The sequence below is a fragment of the Sinocyclocheilus anshuiensis genome, unplaced genomic scaffold (assembly GCF_001515605.1).
Source record: "Sinocyclocheilus anshuiensis isolate Anshui unplaced genomic scaffold, SAMN03320099.WGS_v1.1 scaffold274, whole genome shotgun sequence".
NCBI lineage: Eukaryota > Metazoa > Chordata > Actinopteri > Cypriniformes > Cyprinidae > Sinocyclocheilus > Sinocyclocheilus anshuiensis.
In genome coordinates, this window is record NW_015547698.1 from 1,552,907 (window position 1) to 1,575,710 (window position 22,804).

The window sequence follows — 22,804 nt, forward strand, 5'->3', positions numbered from 1 at the left end:
CTATTATATCATATAGCCTGTTGAGGAAGAGAAGGAAACTACACAGCTCGAAATTCAGTATGAACACATAGCCTAAAGGAACACAGCTTATGAAAGGAGCATGTTTTAATTAAGTTGTTATTTTTTAATTTATTTTTTTACAAAGCTTCTCTTGGGCATGCAAATTTAATTTATGCTTACAGTCTTATGTACACTTCCACAACTCTTACCCTGCGTATGCGAATCTTTTTGACGTCATTCTACCTTCATATTCTACACAATTATTTTATGGGTTTATTTGAATGATGTGCATCTCATAAGTTGAGGTTAATATATTGTCTGCTCTGACCTGAAGGTGGCGTCGCTGATCAGAGGTCAGTTTGGTCCTGCAGTCCAGGATTTCCTCATCGTTGACTGTCGTTACCCATACGAGTACCAAGGAGGACACATTAGGGTACTTAAACCTTCAATTACTCAGCGTTTTAATGTAATGAGGTGTTCATGTTGAATATCTCCATTAAAGATCTAATCAATCCAATGCCCAGACTCAACTTTACCTAAAAATAACTATTCAAAACCACTTATAAATCAATCCAAACATCGAGTGAGGCTATGATCGGAATAGCATACTATGTGAATATATTGTAAAATGTAATTTATTTCTGTGAACAAAGCTGAATTTCCAGCATCATTGCTCCAGTCTTCAGTGTCACATGATCTTCAGAAATCATTCTGATATAATGATCTGCTGCTCAAGAAACATTTCTGATTATTATCAGTGTTGAAAACAGTTGTGCTGCTTCATATTTTTGTCGAAAGCATAATGTATTTTTCAGTATTCTTTGATAAATAGAAAGCTCAAAAGAACAGCATTTATTTGAAATAGAAATCTTTTGTAACTTCATAAATGTTTTTACTCTCACTTTAGATCCATTTAATGCATCCTCGCTCAATAAAAGTATCAACTGACTCCAAACTTTATATTTTTATATACTAATGTCACATTGAATTCATCAGCAGGATGTTTGGTCTTCATATCTCAACCTTTAACTCATTCAGGGAGCAGTGAATCTGTACGCCGAGTCTCAGATCCAGCAGGCGGTGCATCAGGCCTCTGCAGGAGCTGAACTTTCCCCCTGCCCCGCAGGAAACGCCTCCTCCTGGAGGATGAGGGGACAGCGGGCGGCTCATTCATCTGACTCACTCCCAGAGGAGAAGGGCTCGTCGCCACGGAAACTGATCATCTTCCACTGCGAGTTCTCATCGGAAAGAGGCCCTCAACTGTGAGAAACACACTCGACACACACACACACACACACTGAGTGTGTTTATGATGACACATGACACACACTTCTTACCTGATCAACAGGTGTCAGTATCTGAGGCGGCTGGACAGACGAGTGAATGTGTATCCCAACCTGCACTATCCTGAGCTCTACCTGCTGCTGGGGGGTTACAAATTCTTCCATGCGTGTTACCCGGTACAGTACAACACGATATCTAACTGCCTTAACCACAGTATGCTGCAGCATCTCAGTCCGGTGTCTCTGTGTCTCAGGATCTGTGTGATCCCTGCGGTTACGTGGCCATGCGTCACCGCGAGTACCGGGAGCAGCTGCACGGATACCGCAGGAGAAGACCAACACGGCAGCGAAGACGACGGCCAATCAAAATACATCAAAGAACCACACGTTAAATACCATACATATATATATAAAAATAAAAAAGTTTAGTATATAAAAATATAAAGTTTGGAGTCAGTTGATACTTTTATTGATGTTTTAAAAATAAACAAGTAACAAAAATGTGATTAAATTAAATAGATAAACTGACCTAACATACCGTTAAAATATTTAATTACTGCACTTAAACCCAGTTGTACAACACGGCAGCGAAGACGACGGCCAATCAAAATACATCAAAGAACCACACGTTAAATACCATACATATATATATAAAAATAAAAAAGTTTAGTATATAAAAATATAAAGTTTGGAGTCAGTTGATACTTTTATTGATGTTTTAAAAATAAACAAGTAACAAAAATGTGATTAAATTAAATAGATAAACTGACCTAACATACCGTTAAAATATTTAATTACTGCACTTAAACCCAGTTGTACAACAGTAATTTCTCCTTTAAACTAATGACAGTACAAAGACTCCGCGCGCGCATCAGGAAGCGTTCTGTCCTCGCGCAAAACGACCTCCAAACACTTCCGCTCCGCTCTACCGTCAGCATCTCTCCTCGGCGTCTCCTCCGTTAACATTCCGTTACGAGTGACCGCGCGTGATGGCCGCGTATAAGCTGGTGCTGATCCGCCACGGCGAGAGCTGCTGGAACCAGGAGAACCGATTCTGCGGCTGGTTCGACGCCGATCTGAGCGAAACCGGAGCGGAGGAGGCCAAGAGGGGCGGCCAGGCCCTGAAAGGTGATCCGGTGTCCGTTTATTAAACTCATCTTCTCGTGCTGTGTTATTACTTGTACAAGCTTGTCCTTTGGCAAGTGCAATGCAAGAATTTTAGGTTGCCAAAGCGTTACTTGGTGATCGTTTTGTGTCCAAACAAACAAACAATGAATGAATGAATGAATGATCAATCCACCCACAAGTCGTTGTGATTAAAGATTGTTTACAGATGTAACATTGATGTTGGTATAACTTCGGCTAAATGATCTCAATGGAGCAGAAAACCAAGAAGTGGAAAAGGATGTTGCTTCACTTATCTGTCAGTGCCATTTTTAACAATATTGCCAAAAACACATCATAGTATTTTTAAAATCATAAATTTTTTTTTTTTTAAATAAAATCCATTAATTTTTATTTATATGCAACTATAACAATATATATATATATATATATATATATATATATATATATAAATTTATAATAGTTAATTTATAATAATATATCCTGTTGAAATTTAATTATTGCACTTCCACCCAGTCGTATAACTATAACTAAACATTTTTTCTCCGTAATTTGTAGCACAGTCAAGCTACTCTTCCTCATTTCTTCTTTGGCAACTTGTAGTGGATTTGCATTACAAATATAATAATCTGCTTTTTGATGTAATATTGACTAAAATTATCACTATCGAGGTGATCAAACTTGATTGTAAAAAAAAGAAAAAAAAAGAGACGTTTTTAACTAATTTCATTATTTTCTCATTTGTATCTGTTAAATAACAAAGAGAACAGCATTTATTTGAAATATTTTGTAACATTATAACTGTCTTTATTGTCACTTTTGATCAATTTAATGCATCCATGCTGAATAAAAATATTGATTTATTAAAAAAAACAAAAAAAAAACGTACTGACCCCAGACTTTTGAAGGGTAGTACACGTGCAATATGCAAAACGACCCAAATGCAAAAAGATGCAGATCTTGTGTTCTCTCTGTTCCAGATGCGGGTTATGAGTTTGACATCTGCTACACGTCTGTGCTGAAGCGTGCCGTCAGGACCCTGTGGCTGGTGCTGGACCGCATCGATCAGATGTGGCTGCCCGTGCATCGCACCTGGTGTCTGAACGAGCGGCACTACGGCGGCCTGACGGGCCTCAACAAAGCCGAGACGGCGGCCAAACACGGCGAGGCGCAGGTGAAGATCTGGAGACGCTCCTACGACATCCCACCTCCACCCATGGACCCCGAGCACGACTTCTACTCCGCCATCAGCAAGGTGAGCAGGACACTGATAATCAGCAGAAGTGTTTCTTGAGCAGCAAATCAACATGCTAGATTGATTTCTGAAGGATCATGTGACACTGAATGTGATGTTGCTGCAGGACCGTCGCTACGGCGACCTGACGGAGGACCAGCTGCCCTCGTGCGAGAGCCTGAAGGACACTATCGCTCGAGCGCTGCCGTTCTGGAACGAGGAAATCGTTCCTCAAATCAAGGAGGGCAAGAGGGTCCTCATCGCTGCTCACGGCAACAGCCTGCGAGGAATCGTCAAACACCTGGAGGGTGAGAAACCCTCTCAAATACCTTAAAGCCCAGGCCCTGATATTACACCATACAGTATATACACCCGAAAAACACCCTGAATGAGACCAAGAGGAGTCTGGTGGGAGCTAATGCATAGGATCCTATGAAATCGGTTTCATTTTTCCTACATTTTTTTTTTTTTTCCATTTTAATGGTTACATTTCATTTTAGTAATAAAAAAACATGTCCAATTAATTGAAATCATGAAACGTTTAACACCAATTTATTAAACGTTTTTCTTTATAAAATGTATTTTTCTTCTTTCTTTTTTTTTTTTATAAATTTTTCTGGATTTTGTTTTAATGGTTTAATAAAATTGTAAAAATCAAAAAGCATGTCTAATTAATTAAAAGCTTGAAACATATACAATGTAACAATTTATGAAATGTTTAACCTAAATTACTACATTTTTAGGGCCCTAAAGAAAGCATCAGAAAGCATGTCTAAATAATTTTAAATCATGCAACTTATGCAATTTAGCAACACATTATTAATTAAATTTGTGTCCTATGAAAACTTTTATTTTTTACAAAAAGTCTGTTTTCTTTTTCACAAATTCAGTGTTTTCTGTTTTAATGGTTAAATCAATTTTAATAATCAAAAAGCATTTATAATCAATTAAATTCATAAAAATTAAAAAGTGTATTATTTTTTAACGAAAAATAGGGCCCTGTGAAGCTTTTTTTTTTCACATATTCTGTGGTTTTATTATTCTCATCCTAATTTGATTTAATGCAAATTTATTATCAAAAATGTTGGCAATCAAGTGAAGGCAAAAAATGACAAATTATATGAATTTTTAAAATGTAATCAAATTAAAATATAATTTTTGGGGGCAAATAAAGTGCTGCACAACAGAAGTTTACTGTCAAAATTAAAACATGCAAGAACAATTGTGATGTTCCTTAAAAAATAAAGTATAAATAATTGTATTATTACTTTTTGAAGTACCTTCCACTGTACAATAGTAATATACAATAGTATATTAATAATAGTCAATAGTCTGTCAGAATTTCTCTTGATTAATTTATCCAAAATTTGCCAAATTTTGTGACATTGAATTATGCTGCAAATTCCATTTTTATGACTGGATTCCACAATCCTGTCCTTGTTTTCAACATTACAGAAATCATAGGGCCCTACATGATGCGTTATTCACACTGGCTCTTAATAATATCCAGATTAAGGTTTTTCTAAATATCTTAGCAAATGCATAACAACACCCTGGCAACCATCCACAGCGGATTATAACCTGTGTGTTTCTGCCAGGTATGTCAGAGGAGGCGATTATGGAGCTGAATCTGCCCACAGGAATTCCCATCCTTTATGAGCTGGACAAGAACCTGAAGCCTGTGAAGCCCATGCAGTTCCTGGGAGATGAAGAGACTGTCCGCAAAGCCATGGAGGCCGTCGCTGCTCAGGGCAAAGCCAAGAAGTAGATTATTACTTTGCATTCCTCCTCACAAATGCAACCAGTGTTATACCGTGAGCCTAGAACCAAACCACTGACCAATCATTCATTTCCAAATGCTCTCAATCGGGACCATCCCAATACAATTCAGATGTAACTGCTTGGGTATGTGTGTAAATGCAGTGAAACTGAGCCACAAGGAGGGATTTTAGCTTTATATTGTCTCGGCACTGAAGATCCTCGGTCGCATATTTCAAATGATGGCACATGTGTTTGTCTGTGATGGCATGGCTTTGACAACTGTTGCCAGGCAACCGCATATATTAATCACCGGGTGGGCTGCAGAAGTGGTGCGTTTCCCCGTCTTTTGCGTGATTCATGCTTTGTACCGCTGCTAAATATCTCTGAACACCCACAGAAATGTTCTTGAATTATCCCACGAGATCTGCGTAACGGTTCGTTTTTAGGATTCACCTGCACCTAGAGTCGAGAAGTGAGTTTGGTTGGTGATTAACAGCAGATTATATTCCCGTGAGCTTTTTGGAGACGTCATTTTCTGTCACTTTTTATGTGGTAAATGTCACTGTATGTTGAAGACGTGCTGTAATCCATGTCACGTTCAATGCATTTTGACCCAAGTCTCCTGCAAACATTCACCATTAAGGAAATGTTGAATATTGTGCCCCAATATTCAGTAATTATATAATTTTGTCTGTTCTTTTGCATTTTGTTTGTACAGCAATTGTTCAAATTATTTTAGAGATAGAGTTATATGTACACATATGTGAGTTTATGTGCAAGCCCTAATAAATGTTGGCTTACTTAAGCAGAAATAAGTTGCTTGATTCTGATTCCTAATGACACAGAATACAAACATATCTATCACAATAGATCATTAAAAAACATACAAATCAATATTATTTTTGTCATGTATCCTAAACTTCTAAATGCAAACCGTATGTTAAAAAATGGATAAGAAAGGTGTTTTTTAATTTTTTCTGTAAAATATTAATCAGTGAATATTGACTTTATGTAAATAATGAAGTTGCAATTACTAATATAATTAATAACACAAGAATAATATTTTTTCAAGTTCCAAAAAACTTGGCATTTTGCATATACTTAATAGTATATCCAAACCTTCTCCATTCAATTCTTCCCGACTTATATTTACATTTACAGCCACAACAAATATGGCGGTTTACGCGAACCGCCTGCGATGAAGTGACCAATCAGAGCGCGAATTGCCCGCTGACTAATAGCCAATCAAAGCGCGACTCTCGCTTCTAAACGTGTATATTGGAGACAATTCTGTAATACAATTGGAAGAGAAACTCAGCTGTCAGACATATGGAGAACAATTAGGAAAATGAGTGGAATAAGGACAAATGTGGAAATACCAGTGTTATGTAGTAACTGCTGTTATTAACATGTTTTCATCGCTTCCTTTAGGGTTTATCGACATAATCGCTGCAGGGTTTGGTTATATATTCTTTGCGTATGCACAGACTGATATTTTATATGTTCGATTTCAGTCAGAAACAGCGGATGTTGATTGACTAGCTCGCTGTAAACGCGTGTAGTTCTGGAGGTGTGTGTAGGGTTTAAAGACTCGTTTGGCGAGCCCTGCTGTCACGCACACCTGTCCTCAAACTGCTGCAGAGCACTCACCTGTGTGCCTCAACACCAGCTCACGGCTGAGGAGTGTCTCGAGCTGTTTCCATCACACAGATTGCCCTGAAATGCTCATTTGCAAGTCCCAGAAATCAGGTTTTATTTATTTATTCTTTTTTTTTTCTTTTTTTTTGCATACCGCATCTGTATGCATCTCCTCTTTCCTACTACTTGTTTCACTTCTGTTTCAGTTTTTATAACCATTTCTTACTATGTGTCAGTAAGTTGTTGTGTGTTTGGCAGTGTTATTTTTTAGGATTACTGATAAACTACTGTTTGATTTGTATTATTTGTATTTGTTATTTATTTTAATTTTAGTTACATTATGTCTGAATTTATTATGTCTGTATAGGTCTTTTATTAAGTTTTTAGTTTTATTTAATTTGAGTTATTTTAATACTTCAACAAACTAAATGGAAATGAAATAATATATATATTGAATTTATAAATGTGTATGTACATATACAGTATATATGTATGTATGTATATGTAGTTGTTTTTTTTGGTGTTTGGCTTAGTGTTATGTTAGAATCATTATTATACTCTTACACCTTTTGTTCTTTAATATTTTGAATTGTTTTTAGCTTTATCTTTTGTTTTTCATTTATATGTTAAGTTTTGAAATTTTGTTGTATGCATTTGTCATTTTTATTTAATTTCTTTATTTTTACAATGTGTATAGGTAGTATTTATAAAGTTTTAGCTTTTAGTTTTGGGTCTGTTTTTAGTTGTTTTAATACTACAATTGATTGCTTCTGTTGTCCTCATTTGTAAGTCGCTTTGGATAAAAGCCTCTAATAAATGACTAAATAAATAAATAAATCTGTGACAGAAAATAAGTTTCAGTTTAGAAAGAAATCGCGTTTATTTACTTGCAATGGAAATAAATGGGGCGCATGTAAGGAAGGGTTTTGAAGTAGAAATGTAAAGCTAACAATTTTGTTAATATATTTTAATTAATTATTTTCTGTACAGAACTGCATGTTTTGTTTTTTGAGAGAAGACCCTCTTTTTAGCGGTGGGACTACTATTCTTAGCGGATGAACTAACTATTTTAACGACGTTATTCTGTGAGTGCAATTTTTTTTTATACATATTCAAATTGTCATATTATGTAATATATGAAAACTAGTGCTGTCAAATCGATTAATGGCATCCAAAAATAAAAGTTTGTTTACATAATATATATATATATATATATATATATATATATATGTGTGTACTGCATATATTTATTATGTATATATAAATAAACATGCATGTATACAGTGGTGTGAAAAAGTTTTTGCCCCCTTCCTGTTTTTTTTATTTTTTGCATATTTGTCACACTTGAATGACATATGTGTGTGAACTGTGTATATTTAATATATATATGAATACACACACATACTGTACATGTCTATAGTTAAATGACATGTGTGTATATATAATTTTATTCATGCTTATATAATTGATATATATATATATATATATATATATATATATTTCTTAAATATATACATGTCAGTATGTGTGTGTATTTATAAATACATATGATTATGCACAGTACGCACATATATATGTTGCCATTAATCGATTTGACAGCACTAATAAAAACACTTTATTACAGTATGTAAACTATAAAAACAGTACCTCCACGATATAAAAAAAGAAAAAAGGTAATTGCGAGATTTTTTAAATCTCACAAATCGTGAGAACGTTTTTCCCCGCAATTTTGAGTTTGCATCGTACAATACTATTCTTTCTCCAGCAGTTTTCAGACTTGTGCGATATAAACTCAGAATTGCGAAAAAAATAAATAATCAGAATTGTGAGATTTAGAAGTCGTGATTAATTTTTGTTAATTAATCCCTTTTGGAGCGAAAACTAACAAAAAAAGCGAGATGTAAACTCAGATGAAAAAGTCAAAATTGTGAGGCAAAAACTCTGTTGTCTTTAGTATATTTTTATTCCATGGCAAAAATAATTTTTCTAAACATATTGCAGTAACAGGTGAAATGTTGGAATAACTTTACTTTTGCAATGTAAAATGACTGAGTCTTGTGGTTAAAGTGTTGAGGTGCATTTTTTATGTTTATTCCTGCCCCATAGACTTCCGCTATAAGTGTTTCACTGTACATGATTTGTGTGTTTTTACAAACGTGATTTGTCTGCTGTCGTTCGTGCAGGTGAAAGGCTCTGCAGCACGGAGGACTGTATCCCCGGCACCGGCACGTATCTGCGGCACGGCTACATCTTCGCTTCGCTCGCGGGATACGTGCTGAGAAAGAACCAGGGAGAGGAGGTCAGTTCATCATTGTCACTTATATGGACATTTTTGTTTGAACATAGCCATTTCGTTCATTTGTAAGACTTAAACGCTCATGCATCTTGATAATCCAGTGGTGACATTTTATTCCATCCTCTTCCTTTACAGCTGCTGGTGATTTCAGTCGTTAGGGAGACAGAAACGCAACTTTTGCCTGACGTCGGTGCCATCGTCACCTGTAAGGTGAGAGTCCTGTACAGAACAACACATCACTGGTGTCTAATGCTATGGTCGAATCATGCCTGAATCGTTCTGCTCTCGTTTTGTTTGTCATTCACTGTGTGATGTTATGTTACATTTTTCTGTGCATTAAATGTATGGTTGTTTCTTTTGCAGGTGACGAGTATCAACCCACGATTTGCTAAAGTCCACATCTTATATGTCGGTTCGACACCACTAAAAGACAGGTTTAGAGGCACTATCAGGTATGGATGTTTTATTCATCAATCAATCCCTAATTTTTTTATCCATCATATGTATTAAATAAATAAAGTACGTTTCATTCAGGTTTTACAAGCAGGTCCTGTTGGGTAAATTATTATCAGTAATAGAAGTAAAATATACTAAACTCTGTTTGGTTTGATTTCTCCAGAAGAGAAGATGTGAGAGCGACAGAGAAAGATAAGGTGAGTTCATGGGAAATTATTGTTTTTTTTTATCGAATAAGCTCTTTATTTTTGTTTTGTTTTAAAATATAATATAAAAATTGAATGCGAAAGACCCTAACAGTAATGATAAAAAAAAATATATATATATATATATACCAAAATTTGACACAATTATTGTATAATGCCTAAATATCCAGATATATATATTTTCTGAACTTAAATTCACATATTTTGTTTTAAACTTCTAGATGTAGATTTTTACTGTAATAATGTTCCAAAAGTTTGCATATTTGCTTATACATGCAAACAAACTGCACATAAATATGATCTAAATGAGATCTCAATTACCTAAAATCTCAAATAGAAGTGCATATTTTATGATTACTACTCCAGGTTAATTAGTTTTTATATAATTTAATAAAAAAAATGTATACTTGCTGTTCCCGGGCAAAAATGTTCACAAACATCTTATATATAACACTTTTTCAAAAAGTGTAGGAGGGTTAAAATGTCATGTATTGAATTGCTCTTTACAGTTGGAGACGTATAAAAGCTTCAGGCCAGGCGACATTGTCCTTGCAAAAGTTGTATCCTTTATGCTAAATGAAAAGTGGTTTTCCTGTTGTCATGGATGTTGCGTATGACCCTTGACCTTGGCTGTCAGATCTCTTTGGGCGACGTGCAGTCGAACTACCTGCTGACCACAGCGGAGAACGAGCTGGGTGTAGTCGTGGCCCACAGCGAGGCGGGTGAGGGAACGTTCAAATAGCAGTGCACTTTAAAATATAGTTCATCATCCAAAAATTAACGTTTGCTGAAAATATACTTGCTCTTAGGCGATCCAAGATGAGTTTGTTTCTTAATAGGAACAGATTTGGAGAAATGTAGCATTGCATCACTTGTTCACCAGTGGATGCTCTGCAGTGAATGGGGGCCGTTAGAATAAGAGTCCAAACAGCTGATAAAAACATCACAATAATCCACACCGCTCCACTCCATCAGTTTAATGTCTTGTGAAGCGAAAAGCTGCATGTTTGTAAGAAACAAAATCATTATTAAGACTTTTCAACTTTAAACTGTCACTTCTGGCCAAAATACGAGTCCATAATAACTTTCCTCCAGTGAAAAAGTCCATCCTCTGTTGTCCTCTCACATCAAAATCCACACACTTATTTGTTTAGAGCTGTTTTGGCTTGTAAACGGTGCTTGATCTGTGCAGATTTCTCTCCTGATTCAGCCGAAACGACTTTTTCACTGGAGAAACCAAATATTATAGATAAAGGACTTGATTTTAGCTGGAAGCAACAGTTTGAAGTTAAAAAACATCTTAATGATTACAAACTCTCATATTTTTTGCTTCACCAGACGTTAATTGATGGCCTGGATTACTTGTGGATTATTGTGATGTTTTTATCAGCTGTTTGGACTCTCATTCTGACGGCACCCATTCACTGCAGAGGATCCATTGGTGAGCAAGTGATGGAATGCTACATTTCTCCAAATCTGTTGTGATGAAGACACAAGCTCATTTACATCTTGGAAGGCCTGAGAGTGAGAAGAGTTCACCCAAAAATGTTCATTGTTCTTTACAGTCTGAAATCTTTTCCTGCAGGGGCTCAGATGGTGCCCATCAGCTGGTGTGAGATGCAGTGTCCATGCACACACGCCAAAGAATTTCGCAAGGTCGCGCGGGTACAGCCGGAGTACCTGCAGGCCTGAGCCACGCCCTTAGACCACACCCACTGGAACACACAGTTTCAAAGACACGCCCCCTCATGCGGAACTCTCAGCCCAATAGCATTCTGTTTGGAATTCTGTGTGAATCTGGATCGTCTCATTCCACCCTGCCTGTGAATGCACACTATGAAGTGAATACTGCATGAGCATCACATTACCATAATCTGAATCAGAGAGTTGGAACAAATTTATGGGTGAATCTCTGTAAACTTTGCTACTTGGTCACATTTCATCACAAAATCAAAAGGAAAGAAAATAAATTACATTTTGTGTAAAGCAACAAAAGCCTGTTTTTAGGACCATTGATATTTTTTGTGTAGTATAAATGGAGCTTCAAAACCAACGGCTCTTTTCCAAAGTGGAAAACTGGAATTGTACTATTATTACGGTTACATTCACGGTCACAACGGGATTTGAAGTTTCTAGAGCAATAACATAAGGCGGCACTGTTTTCTAACTCCTCAAAACACATGAACCACAAAAAGAGTCACCCAGAGATGAATTGACCTTTATCTTGCTGCTTTTATTCAGATCTTCTGGAAATATCTTATTTGATACCTTTTCCTTATTCTGTCCTTCTGTCTGGAACTGTTTTGAAAGGTCATGTGTTTACAAGAGAGAAAAAAATAAAGTGTTTAACATCACAAGTTCAGCTCCGTTTGTCCTGAATGTTTCATCGTAGTTTGATATAAAGCTGGAGCATTTTAACACAAGATTTACTTCAAGACAAATGACATATTCCTGTAGTTCAAACAGTAAAGCTTGGTGTCAGTGATGCCAACATAATGGGTTTGACTCCCAGAAATGCAAAAACCGATGCTCTACCGTTCAAATGTTTGGGGTCACTAAGATTAATATTTTCATTCAGCAAGGATGCATAAAATTGATCAAAAGTGACGGTAAAGACTTTTATAATGTTCCAAAATATTTCTATTTCAAATAAATGCTGTTCTTTTGAACATCTATTCATCAAAGAATCCTGAAAAAGTGTATTTTAACAAAAATATGAAGCAGCACAGCTGTTTTCAACATTGATAATAATCGGAAATGTTTCTTGAGCAGCAAATCAGCATATTAGAATGATTTCTGAAGATCATGTGACACTGAAGACTGACTGAAAATTTAGATTTGATTCACAGGAATAAATTACATTTTACAATATATTCACATAGAAACCAGTTATTTTAAATTGTAATATTTCACAATATTAACGTTTTTACTGTAGTTTTGATCAAACAAATACAGTCGTGGTCACCATACAATTGTACCGACTCCATGCTTTTGAACGCTTGTGAATATACCTTGAATTCAAGGTCACTAGATAAAAGTGTTTGCCAAATGCATAAATGTAAATGACTAAAAAAAAATAACTCAAAATAAATCTCAATAATGCAATGACAATCATGATTACCCAAAGACAGCTCTAATCCAGTGTCTTTATTCACCCTTTTCGGTTGTTTATACTTTTCTTTTAGTATAATTTTCTTTAGCAAATCTAATGATACATTTAAATACATCTCGTGATATTTCACCCGAGTACATCTCTCAGGACCAAAAAAAAAAATTTCAACGGAAACTTGTCAAATACTTTTTTTTGGGTCGGTGATTCAGCGCTCCTCGGATTCCAAAACTACATTTCATAAACTCATTTTGATTCATCCATTAAAGGAACAGTTCACCTAGAAATGAACATTTTGTCATCATTCACTCACCTTTGAGTCGTTCCAAACATATTTAGTATGGGCTATTTTTCTGTCGTTTTTTTTCCTTTTTGGAGCTTGACTGATGTGATTCTTAAAAAGAAATTAACAGCACGGTGGTTTGTAAACATTGTGAGGGTGAGTAAATGATGACAAAGCGTTCACTTTTGGTTGAACTCTCAGTCATCCAGCCGCACTGAGTTCCGAGCATTAGCATCGATCGCAAACGTCTTATTGGACGGCGCTGCGAACCCCAATCCGGCTCCTTTATTCCTGAAGTCCATATGACGGCTCTGTGCACGCTCAAACTCTCCCAGAAGGCCTTGCTGCAAAGTCTGTTGTCCTTCTGTCCCCAGCACCATGTTGGCCCGGCCGGAGGATCCTGCGACTGGTTGGCTGCTCTTTTTAAAGCCGCCCATCAAGCGCAGGAACTTGGCTTGTCTGTCAGAGCTGTCGAACTGTGCCGTGCCCCACTGCCCGAGATTCTAAAACAGATCAACACAATTCAGATTAAAATCCATTCCCATTAATGATTACACTATCCATGCAGGACACACACTCAAAAATAAAGCACCTTTACTGGCACTGATGCTTCCATGAAGAACCTTCAATATCCACGGAATCTTTCCATTGCTCAAAAAGTTCTTTATAACAGAAAAAGGTTCTTTAATTTTTTACACTAAGAAAAAAATGGTACTTTTAAGAACTGAAAGGTTCTTTAGGGAACCAAAAATGGTTCTTCTCTTGCATCACTGCAAAGCCCTCTATTTTGACACCTTTATTTCAAAAGGTGTAAGACTCAATACAAGTGTTTTGATGTGAAACTGACTGGCTTCGGCTGTGATTCCTTGTCAATGTCCCTCTGTAGGCGGAGACGGCGGGCCTGTGGAAGAAAAGAGTCTCAACATGACATATATATATATATATGTGTGTGTGTGTGTGTGTGTGTGTGTATGTAAAACATCAGTGATCAGCTGGTGTTGTACCTGATCTATAGAAACTTCGTCCTGATTTCCAGGCTTTTCCGACAGGAACACAACATCAGACTGAGCGCACACAGAGAGAGAGAACGCAATGAGATACAGCGAATTTAAGTTTTAATGTCAAATAAAACTACTAGCAAGTCAGATGACCACTTTCCTAATCAGGAATGAGGTGCAACATACATGGCCGGACGAATCGAACAAAACCTCTGAAGACACTATCCAGATCATATGCCATGAAGCAAGATATTACAAATTATATTTTGCATAAATAAAATGATGCTTATTTATAGGACAATAAGGTTTTTCGTGAATGTGTGAATTTCCATTACTGTAATATGCAAGAAAGAAAAAATATATAAAATATTTAACATGGTAGTAAAAAAAAACACACACTGCATTAATTTATGTAAATGCAAAATTTTACTTACAGTATTACAGTAATGAGAATAATGTTTTAAAACAACAGAAATTATACACAAAATATATAACATTAAATTATACATAAAATAATTGTATTGTCAAAAAAAATCATGTTATAATGTAAATAAATACTAAGTGTCATAAACGGCTTTTAAAATATTGTTAAACAAAAATAACTTCTAATCTTATTTTATTATTTTGATTTTGGATGAATCATGACCTGCACACATTCTTGACAGTTTTTGTGATACTGACCCTGTTATGACGCAGCAGTGTTGTTACTGTTAACTAAAACTATTTAAAAAATCATGTTAGTTACGTGAAATAAAGCTAAAATAAAACAAAATACACACATTACTCACGAAAAACTGAAACCTAAAAAAAAAATTCGATTTAGAAAAGATTCGAAAAGTTGCCTTGGCAACCAACCAAAAAAAAATTACTAAAACTAAAACAAAAATAAACTGAAGATAAACAAATATTAAATAAATAAAATAGAAAAAAGAACAAAGAAATTCCGAAATATTTAAAAGGGTCATATGATGCGATTTCAATTTTTCCTTTCTCTTTGAAGTGTTACAAGCTCTTGGTGCATAAAGAAGATACCAAATACACAAAATAATGTTCTTTTTAGCAACATCATATGACCGGTTTAACTAAAATTAAATGTGAAATGTGAAAATATGAAAATAAAAGCTCATTAAAAATGAATAAATACTATATAAGTATATAAATAATACTAAAATAACAGTGCATGATGTTAAGAAAAATATATTACATAATGAAATATCCAGGCTTAATTATCATCACATTGTAAACAGTCAGACATGAGCCTCAGTTGAGGATAAACTCACCACTTTACTTGCTCTCTCCACGACTGCCTCATGATGTTCTTCTTTAGGCTTTTTCTTTCTAACCTTTTCTGGGGTTTTCTTTCTGCCCTTCTTTCCCACCGCTTCCTCCTCAGTCTCAGCCTTAGCCTTGACTTTCTTTCTCATCTTCTTGTCCGCTGAGCTCACCTGTCCTCCATTGACGCGAGGATGACTCTCACCTTCATCCACACCTTTCAGTTTCTTCTTTAGCTTCTTGCTCTTCTTCTCCAGCTTTTCACTGGAGCTAATGTCATCAGGCTCTTCAACTGCTGAAGATTTCTTCCTCTTCACCGCTTCCTGTTTACATTCTTTCTGCTTTTTTCTTTTCTTCTTTACCTCTCCGCCCTCAAATTCTTTGTTTTGTTCTTCTTCGGCCACATCTTCATCAATTTTTCTCTTCTTTTTCTTTTTTACTATCTCTACACTGTGTCCTAAATCGGCCTCTTCTTTTTTGATCTCTACTTGCTTTTTCTTCTTTTTCTTTTTTATAGCTTCCACCTCTTCTTCACGTCCTTGTTTCTTGGACACTAAATGATCTCCACTGGCGATCTCTTCTGCTTCCTGCTCTATCTTCTTCTTCTTCTTCTTCTTCTTCTTTGTCTTCTCAGGAGCAGCACTGATGTTTATATCGGAGCGCTCTGTTTTGACGGAAGTCTGGACGGACGCATCGTAACACACGGGGCTGTTTGCTTCCACGTCCTCCTTCACTTTCTTTTTCTTCTTCCTCTTCTTCTCAGCCCCATCGCTCTCCCGTTTCTCTCCATCTCTGATGTTTACATCCAAAGTTTTGTTTTTAACATCAGTCTGGACGGACACGTCATGCCACGCCATCACACGTGTGTCTCCTGCATCCTGAACTTTCTTCTTCTTCTTCTTCTTCTCTTTAGTCGCCCCGTCAACTGCCATGCCAACTTTTAGTCAACCAACTTCTCAAGAACCTCAACTTCTTCCTGCTTTTTGCATCCTAGAGGTTCTTTTCATTGGGTTTTCCTTCACCATCTGCAAACTCCGAAAACACATTATGTCAGACAGAGGAATGACATTCATATACAGGTGCATCTCAATAAATTAGAATGTTGTAGAAAAGTTCATTTATTTCAGTAATTCAACTCAAATTGTGAAACTTGTGTATTAAATAAATGCAATGCACACAGACTGAAGTAGTTTAAGTCTGGTTCTTTTAATTGTGATGATTTTGGCTCACATTTAACAAAAACCCACCAATTCACTATCTCAACAAATTAGAATACTTCATAAGACCAATAAAAAAAACATTTTTAGTGAATTGTTGGCCTTCTGGAAAGTATGTTCATTTACTGTACATGTACTCAATACTTGCTAGGGGCTCCTTTTGCTTTAATTACTGCCTCAATTCGCCGTGGCATGGAGGTGATCAGTTTGTGGCACTGCTGAGGTGGTATGGAAGCCCAGGTTTCTTTGACAGTGGCCTTCAGCTCTTCAGCTCATTTTTTGGTCTATTGTTTCTCATTTTCATCTTGACAATACCTCATAGATTCTCTATGGGGTACAGGTCTGGTGAGTTTGCTGGCCAGTCAAGCACACCAACACCATGGTCATTTAACCGACTTTTGGTGCTTTTAGCAGTGTGGAATTACTGAAATAAATTAACTTTTCCACGACATTCTAATTTATCGATATGCACTTGTATATATCTAAAAGTCCCATTCAAATTTATACTCATGAAAGAAATAAACTGATTTAGTATCATTTTTTTATGAATCGCAATCGTCAGTTTTCAGTTCTGTGCTGGTTGGGTCGAGAAGTAAATACATGAATATGACATTAGTTTGATGTATGTGTGGAATGACAGCTTGGTTGCTTCTTTTAATCTGTGAAACGCATATGAATCTTAACCATTATTATTATAACAACACTGTTAAAGCGACTTGTATTGTTAAACACGCTTATATGCCGGTAAAGTGAAACAATATGAGCATAGAGCGGTTAATATTCCGACTCGCTTCAAAGCACTGTATTATTCGAGTTAGATGTTTGTTTTATTACTTACTCGTTTGCCACACGTGGGAAAGCTTTCCTTTCGACCCGGAAGAAAGCGCTCGTCACTTCCTTGGTAACGCCACTACGCGCATGCGCATGCAAAGAGTGACAATGAAAACACTGTAGGAAGGTTTATTAGAATTTGTTTCAAATATAGACATCAAGTATAGGGAAAAATACAACGATTCTGTGCAATATACCCGAACATCACGAGCAGAATAAAGAACGAATTCAGCCGTTTCCACTGACCCTGTTGAAATGTCTCATTCTGTGAGACTGCAGCAGCATCCAGACACGTGTATTACACAGCATTGCCTTACAAGATCAAACACGGCATCACATTTATAGATGAATCCCATCCACTGCATCATAAGGACTGACTATCAAGCGTGCAAAGATTGGAAAAAACATCAAACGTGATATCAAAACCAACTAAAAGATCGAATTAAAAAAGGTTTAAAAAGAAGATACCAACTGAACAATTTAATACAAAACAGTTCAAATCAATTCAATACATTTCAAAGTGATAGAGTTTGATTATATATTTAAAGTGGAATGCAGGTAGAAGAGTTGCCAAGGCTAGAAATTAATGAAATAATCTGTGTCACAACATGACAATAACTGACCCTTTTTACTTCCTTAAATACACATTTCTGGTTAGATTGTGAATAATTCATCTGTGTGTTTCTTTGAAATAATATGCTTCTTTTTTTTTTAGCTGACATTTCAGATCCCTCTTATCTTTCCCTGACTGTCCCAAAAACTGTAAATAAATTCACATTGAATAAATGAATGAATGACATTTATTCTCTCACACTCAGAAATGCGTCGCATTATGTAAGCACTTGGGTCTGTTACCAGCGTTTCATGTTGACTTTAACACTCCCTCTCCTTTCTCTTTCACACATCTCTATTTATGTAAATTCGTACAGGTCCTCGATTTGTCTGATTCATGTAATCTAAACAGACATCACCAGAGTGATATCGAATATGCAGCACGTCATTTATTTTGTAGTAAGCACTTACTAGAGAACATGTGCAAAATTAGCCTGCTCCCATGTTGAAAATGTCCGTTAAATGAAATCAGCTTTTTTATTAGAGGAGCATTTCCAAATGATTAACATGGAACCTTAATAAAGTGCCTTTTGACCCTGTGAATCGCCTGAAATCAATCCTTTCTGGGGGCAGAAGAGGACATTATTGCCATGGTAACCGCTCCCACCACAGATGCCTCCCTGTGAAGTTTGGAGGGGCTGTTGGGATCTGGAACATAAAGCGTGAGGTAAATCGTGTGTGAAACTGAGTCTTTAAAACATTAAAGTTAATATATATAGTATTGTTACTGACCGGTCCTGAGTTCATGAGCAGGGCCATCTCAGTGGGCTGGTAAACGTGACTCCGGAACGGCACAGCGGGACGTATCAATCCGTTATGATAACCTCCCGTCTGCAGAACTGCAAAAAACAAGACAATATATACATGTGATTATGTAAAACATCTGTATATAATAACACTAATCTGACTAAATAGAATAAAGATCAAATAAAAAATATTTTTTCACCACTGCAAACAGAACATTTTCCTAATGTTCCCAAAGCGCTGTTTTTGGAAGAATCAAATAATAACATTCTAGAAACGTTTTTATAACCATAAACTAACAGAAGGAGAAAGGTTGCAGAAAGGTTTTTGTAACAACCTAAAGAAAACCTACACAGAACATTCTCTAATGCAGTGGTTTTCAAACTTGTTCCTGGGGACCCACAGCTCTTCACATTTTGCATGCCTCCCTAGTTTACACACCTGATTCAGATCATCAGGTCATTAGGAAAGAGCTCCATGAACTCTTATGAGCAGTGTTGCCAATTTAGCTACTTTGTAGCTAGATTTAGCGACTTCCCCGCCCCTTTTGAGACTTTTTTCAAAAGTTTAGGGACAAATATAGCAACTGCTTGGACAAACCTTATCTAAGTTCTCATCTTGCTTACTGATCTACGTTCATCTTTATATAGATCAGTGAATTTGCCATTGTGATGTCATCTAGTGACATTTAGCTACCAGTTTTAGCTACTTTCAATTGAAAGCAGTTGCCAACACTGCAAATGAGTGTGTCAGATAAGGGAGACATGCAAAATGTGCAGAGCAGTGGGTCCTGAGGAACAGGATTGAAAACCACTGCTCTAATGGTTATTTTTAGGTTTCTTTTTTAGAACCATAAACTACCCTTCCCAGAATGTTGCTCATGCTTTTTGTGTGACAACCACCTGCACTGTGCTCCTCTACAGTGTATGCCTGACTCTCTGTGAACGGAGCTCTGGGATTGGTTGGCCGCTCGTCGTCATGATAACTTTGTGCCGTTGGCGGCTGAGGGGTGTCATAGTAGTTCTGCCCGGTGTCTGCGTTCCTCTGACTGGATGGACGCAAGCACAGGTGCATTTCTGGGATAGCGTGAAATAACAGCAGCACCCAACCCTCGGTCACCAAGGCAACTGCTAATGCCGGCTCGTCCCAATCCTTTGCTACGGTCGTGATGGTGGCATCGCCGTAGAGATAGAGACCGAGCCAGGCGACCCAGAGGAGAAGCGAGGACAGACATGAGAGGAAAAGCCAGACAGCGCTGCATCTCCACTTCATCGTCTTCCTGCTCGACTCCTCTCTGTTGCTTCCTCCGCACAACACCACAGCCAACGACAACATGCTGGCCGCTAGCAACAACGCTAGAGCATAGCTACACACCAACACAAAGTCTAGAGGCAGGTAATCGCAGGCTGCATGTCCCTCACGGACCACCGTAAGCAGCAGCCACTCTCCAGCAATGATGCCTTGAACCATAGTGAGTGTAAACGCCAATCCGGCGAGAGAGCTGCCTGCTGGGCTCCGCCTCCCTCCAGCCAGCTTCTTCAGTCGCACTCCCTGCACCAGCAGACAGGAGAAACACATTGCAAACAGCGCCCCCCACAGCCCGCGGCGCACAATGCAGAGCACTTCGCCACGCCCCACCAAGAACACCAGCGATAGGCTGAAGAGACCCATGGTTCCGGCCAATAGGAGGAGGAGGGGACCGACGCCACATCGCTTCTCCGGTTCCGTTACCGTTTTCAGCTTGGCTAAAAGAATCACAGCTAGAATCAAAGCAAATATGGTACCGCCGCACGCTATGGCCTCCAGCACCACGCCCCACACGGACTCCAGATCGCACAAAACTCTGTAGGGCGTGTCCACTGTAGCGCCACATCCATGAGGAGGGGGCGGGGCTGTAACCTTGGGCGGGTCCTCAAGAGCGCAGCAGCCAATCAGTAAGAGAATGAAGATGAGGGTGGGCCTTAGAGCCATGGCTGTAAGGGAAAGAATACAACAAAATTTATTTTTTCAGTTTATTTTTTGCGGAAAGCCCAAAGTATGCCTAATTTTTTACACGTATGTGAGGGTCCGTGAGCAGTACAGTGTGATACAAATTTCTTTACCAGAGCAGTATGCGTGTACAATACATGCACCACCAGAATAGTATGCTCATACTTTGTATGTGCAGGTCGCACATGTGCATTGAATTTGTTTTGCACTAATCAGTTGTTCCTGAAGGTGGCAACACTGGAACTTAATTTTTATTATATAATAATAGTGGGCTCTGATTTTTCAGCATTTGCTCATCCTCTGCTGCTGAGTTGTAAAAGCCTAGTGTAAAGAGGAGTCTGTCTCGCATCCTCTACCCCTTATAAACTCCCGACAGTTGCTATGGCAACCAGAGGCGCGCGTGGGCTGGCCTAGATGGAGCTGAGCGCAATTTATATAAAGAAGCCAGAAACGCAAGCGCGCGCGCGCACACACACACACACACACACACACACACACAGTGTGTTCAAGCATACACAACTTTAGGATCGAATTTATAAGAGTTATTTAAAGACAGCAAAATCACAATGAACTAAAAAGGGTTAAAGGATAGATATGCAGGCAAAACAGTTATATAAACCACATCAAACCGCTGACAGCAATAGGTGTTACTCACCTTATGACTTCAGACTGTATTTTAGATAACGCCTTGAACGCACTAGTCGATACGCATTTATTAGTGCAGGAGAGTTTCTGCACACATTCCCACAATCCAAATCTCTTTTTATGGTGTGGGAATTATCCTGAAAAATACAAACTCCTGCACTGACATTGCAACCGAACACCGGTGCTCAATAGTTGAAAACCAGTGACAGAAAACCAGCTGATGTGCGACAGACAGCTTCACACCCACAAACTACATCTGTAAGAGCATCCTTATTTCTCGATTTCGCGGCTTCTTTCTTTCCTTCAGCCTCTTTTTGACCGTGTTAAATCTCCTCTTTCCGCGAGAGCTGTTGCTGGTTTCCTCCGCGGATCCGCGTGCAGAAGACGGTAAAACTCTCGTCTGATTCAATATAGACCTCAGTGGACCGCCGTTGTCACATGCATCTCTCTCTCTCTCTCTCTGAAGGGCTTCATTTGCAGCACTGTGACTGCTGCTGATGCAGAGCCTATAAATAAACCACACCAAACTCTTCAGCAATCATGCTTCTCACACTCTCGTGATGATCCAAACGGTCACACTTCTGGCCTAAAGATCTCCAGTTAGACCTCTCGCTGTCATAGACAACTGGCAGGCCATACACACACTCACGGGTAACGGCCAGGTGTGTGTCCACGTGCAATGACTTGAGGGAGTCTTATGTAATAAAGATCCCAGCGCTTTAGGCCATACGTGTACATTAGTGTGTGTGTGAGTGTGTGAGCGTCTCTTTAAGTAGCCTTCAGATAATCCTGTCCAGTGGTGCAGTGAGCCATCAGAGTATTAGAAACAGTCTCCTCACCTCTCCTTTCATTATTTGTACGTGATAGTTTAGTTAGAGTATTTAACCAGTAACCAGTGAATAATTAGGATCTGAAAGGTAAAATTTGACCATGCACATTCCTTATGCCTACAAAACCTACTGATGCCTTACACACACACACACATGTTGGGGTTCCATGTTTTATGGGGACTCTCCATAGGCGTAATGTTTTTTCTACTGTACAAACTGTATTTTCTATCCCCTTACCCTAAACCTACCCCTCACACAAAACTACAGGCATTTTT

At 37.8% G+C, this 22,804-nt stretch overlaps 5 protein-coding genes across 8 annotated transcripts in view; 3 read left to right on the top strand and 2 right to left on the bottom strand.

Moving 5' to 3' along the window:
- Positions 1-1,675, top strand: part of LOC107703809 (M-phase inducer phosphatase 1-like) — a 7,625-nt gene extending 5,950 nt beyond the window's left edge. For both annotated transcript variants that reach the window (XM_016506554.1, XM_016506555.1), the window contains exons 9-12: positions 335-433; positions 1,039-1,262; positions 1,349-1,460; positions 1,538-1,675. In XM_016506554.1, the coding sequence (XP_016362040.1) occupies positions 335-433; positions 1,039-1,262; positions 1,349-1,460; positions 1,538-1,675 (573 nt within the window). The remainder of the gene's footprint in view (positions 1-334; positions 434-1,038; positions 1,263-1,348; positions 1,461-1,537) is intronic.
- A 469-nt stretch (positions 1,676-2,144) lies between these two features.
- On the top strand, positions 2,145-6,207 carry LOC107703810 (phosphoglycerate mutase 1-like). Its single transcript, XM_016506556.1, has 4 exons — positions 2,145-2,411; positions 3,389-3,663; positions 3,770-3,950; positions 5,241-6,207. The coding sequence occupies exons 1-4, from the start codon at positions 2,273-2,275 to the stop codon at positions 5,408-5,410; spliced, it is 765 nt and encodes a 254-aa protein (XP_016362042.1). The 5' UTR covers positions 2,145-2,272; the 3' UTR covers positions 5,411-6,207.
- A 698-nt stretch (positions 6,208-6,905) lies between these two features.
- LOC107703720 (exosome complex component CSL4-like) lies at positions 6,906-12,356 on the top strand. Its single transcript, XM_016506435.1, has 8 exons — positions 6,906-7,152; positions 9,225-9,340; positions 9,473-9,547; positions 9,701-9,789; positions 9,957-9,990; positions 10,509-10,559; positions 10,637-10,721; positions 11,585-12,356. The coding sequence occupies exons 1-8, from the start codon at positions 7,125-7,127 to the stop codon at positions 11,689-11,691; spliced, it is 585 nt and encodes a 194-aa protein (XP_016361921.1). The 5' UTR covers positions 6,906-7,124; the 3' UTR covers positions 11,692-12,356.
- Positions 12,357-12,893: 537 nt separating this feature from the next.
- On the bottom strand, positions 12,894-18,021 carry LOC107703812 (lysine-rich nucleolar protein 1-like). 3 transcript variants are annotated; one of them, XM_016506560.1, is made up of 6 exons: positions 17,717-18,021; positions 16,275-16,693; positions 15,670-16,238; positions 14,396-14,455; positions 14,239-14,292; positions 12,894-13,894 (listed from the first exon to the last, which is right to left on the bottom strand). In XM_016506560.1, the coding sequence occupies exons 2-6, from the start codon at positions 16,591-16,593 to the stop codon at positions 13,589-13,591; spliced, it is 1,308 nt and encodes a 435-aa protein (XP_016362046.1). In that variant the 5' UTR covers positions 16,594-16,693; positions 17,717-18,021; the 3' UTR covers positions 12,894-13,588. The 3 variants fall into 3 exon arrangements, with proteins under 3 accessions (XP_016362046.1, XP_016362045.1, XP_016362044.1); XM_016506559.1 differs by having other exon boundaries at positions 15,670-16,686; XM_016506558.1 differs by having other exon boundaries at positions 15,670-16,693.
- A 29-nt stretch (positions 18,022-18,050) lies between these two features.
- LOC107703814 (G-protein coupled receptor family C group 5 member B-like) lies at positions 18,051-22,414 on the bottom strand. Its single transcript, XM_016506561.1, has 4 exons — positions 21,710-22,414; positions 19,968-21,038; positions 19,054-19,160; positions 18,051-18,969 (listed from the first exon to the last, which is right to left on the bottom strand). Exons 2-4 carry the CDS (start codon positions 21,034-21,036, stop codon positions 18,904-18,906), a joined length of 1,242 nt encoding a protein of 413 aa, XP_016362047.1. The 5' UTR covers positions 21,037-21,038; positions 21,710-22,414; the 3' UTR covers positions 18,051-18,903.
- Between the last annotated feature and the right edge of the window lie 390 nt (positions 22,415-22,804).

Excerpts from the sequence above, each read along its gene's own strand:
- LOC107703814 (XM_016506561.1), bottom strand. The coding sequence starts at position 21,036 with ATGGCTCTAAGGCCCACCCTCATCTTCATTCTCTTACTGATTGGCTGC. Across the intron at positions 19,161-19,967 it reads TGTAGAGGAGCACAGTGCAG|TTCTGCAGACGGGAGGTTAT; the intron begins GTGGTTGTCACA and ends TGTTTTTTGCAG. Across the intron at positions 18,970-19,053 it reads TGCTCATGAACTCAGGACCG|ATCCCAACAGCCCCTCCAAA; the intron begins GTCAGTAACAAT and ends TTTATGTTCCAG.
- LOC107703720 (XM_016506435.1), top strand. The coding sequence starts at position 7,125 with ATGCTCATTTGCAAGTCCCAGAAATCAG. Across the intron at positions 7,153-9,224 it reads TTGCAAGTCCCAGAAATCAG|GTGAAAGGCTCTGCAGCACG; the intron begins GTTTTATTTATT and ends TCGTTCGTGCAG. Across the intron at positions 10,722-11,584 it reads CGTGGCCCACAGCGAGGCGG|GGGCTCAGATGGTGCCCATC; the intron begins GTGAGGGAACGT and ends CTTTTCCTGCAG.
- LOC107703810 (XM_016506556.1), top strand. The coding sequence starts at position 2,273 with ATGGCCGCGTATAAGCTGGTGCTGATCCGCCACGGCGAGAGCTGCTGG. Across the intron at positions 2,412-3,388 it reads GGGCGGCCAGGCCCTGAAAG|ATGCGGGTTATGAGTTTGAC; the intron begins GTGATCCGGTGT and ends TCTCTGTTCCAG. Across the intron at positions 3,664-3,769 it reads TCTACTCCGCCATCAGCAAG|GACCGTCGCTACGGCGACCT; the intron begins GTGAGCAGGACA and ends ATGTTGCTGCAG.
- LOC107703812 (XM_016506559.1), bottom strand. The coding sequence starts at position 16,593 with ATGGCAGTTGACGGGGCGACTAAAGAGAAGAAGAAGAAGAAGAAGAAA. Across the intron at positions 14,456-15,669 it reads TGGAGAGAGCAAGTAAAGTG|TCTGATGTTGTGTTCCTGTC; the intron begins GTGAGTTTATCC and ends GTGTGCGCTCAG. Across the intron at positions 14,293-14,395 it reads ACGAAGTTTCTATAGATCAG|GCCCGCCGTCTCCGCCTACA; the intron begins GTACAACACCAG and ends TTTCTTCCACAG.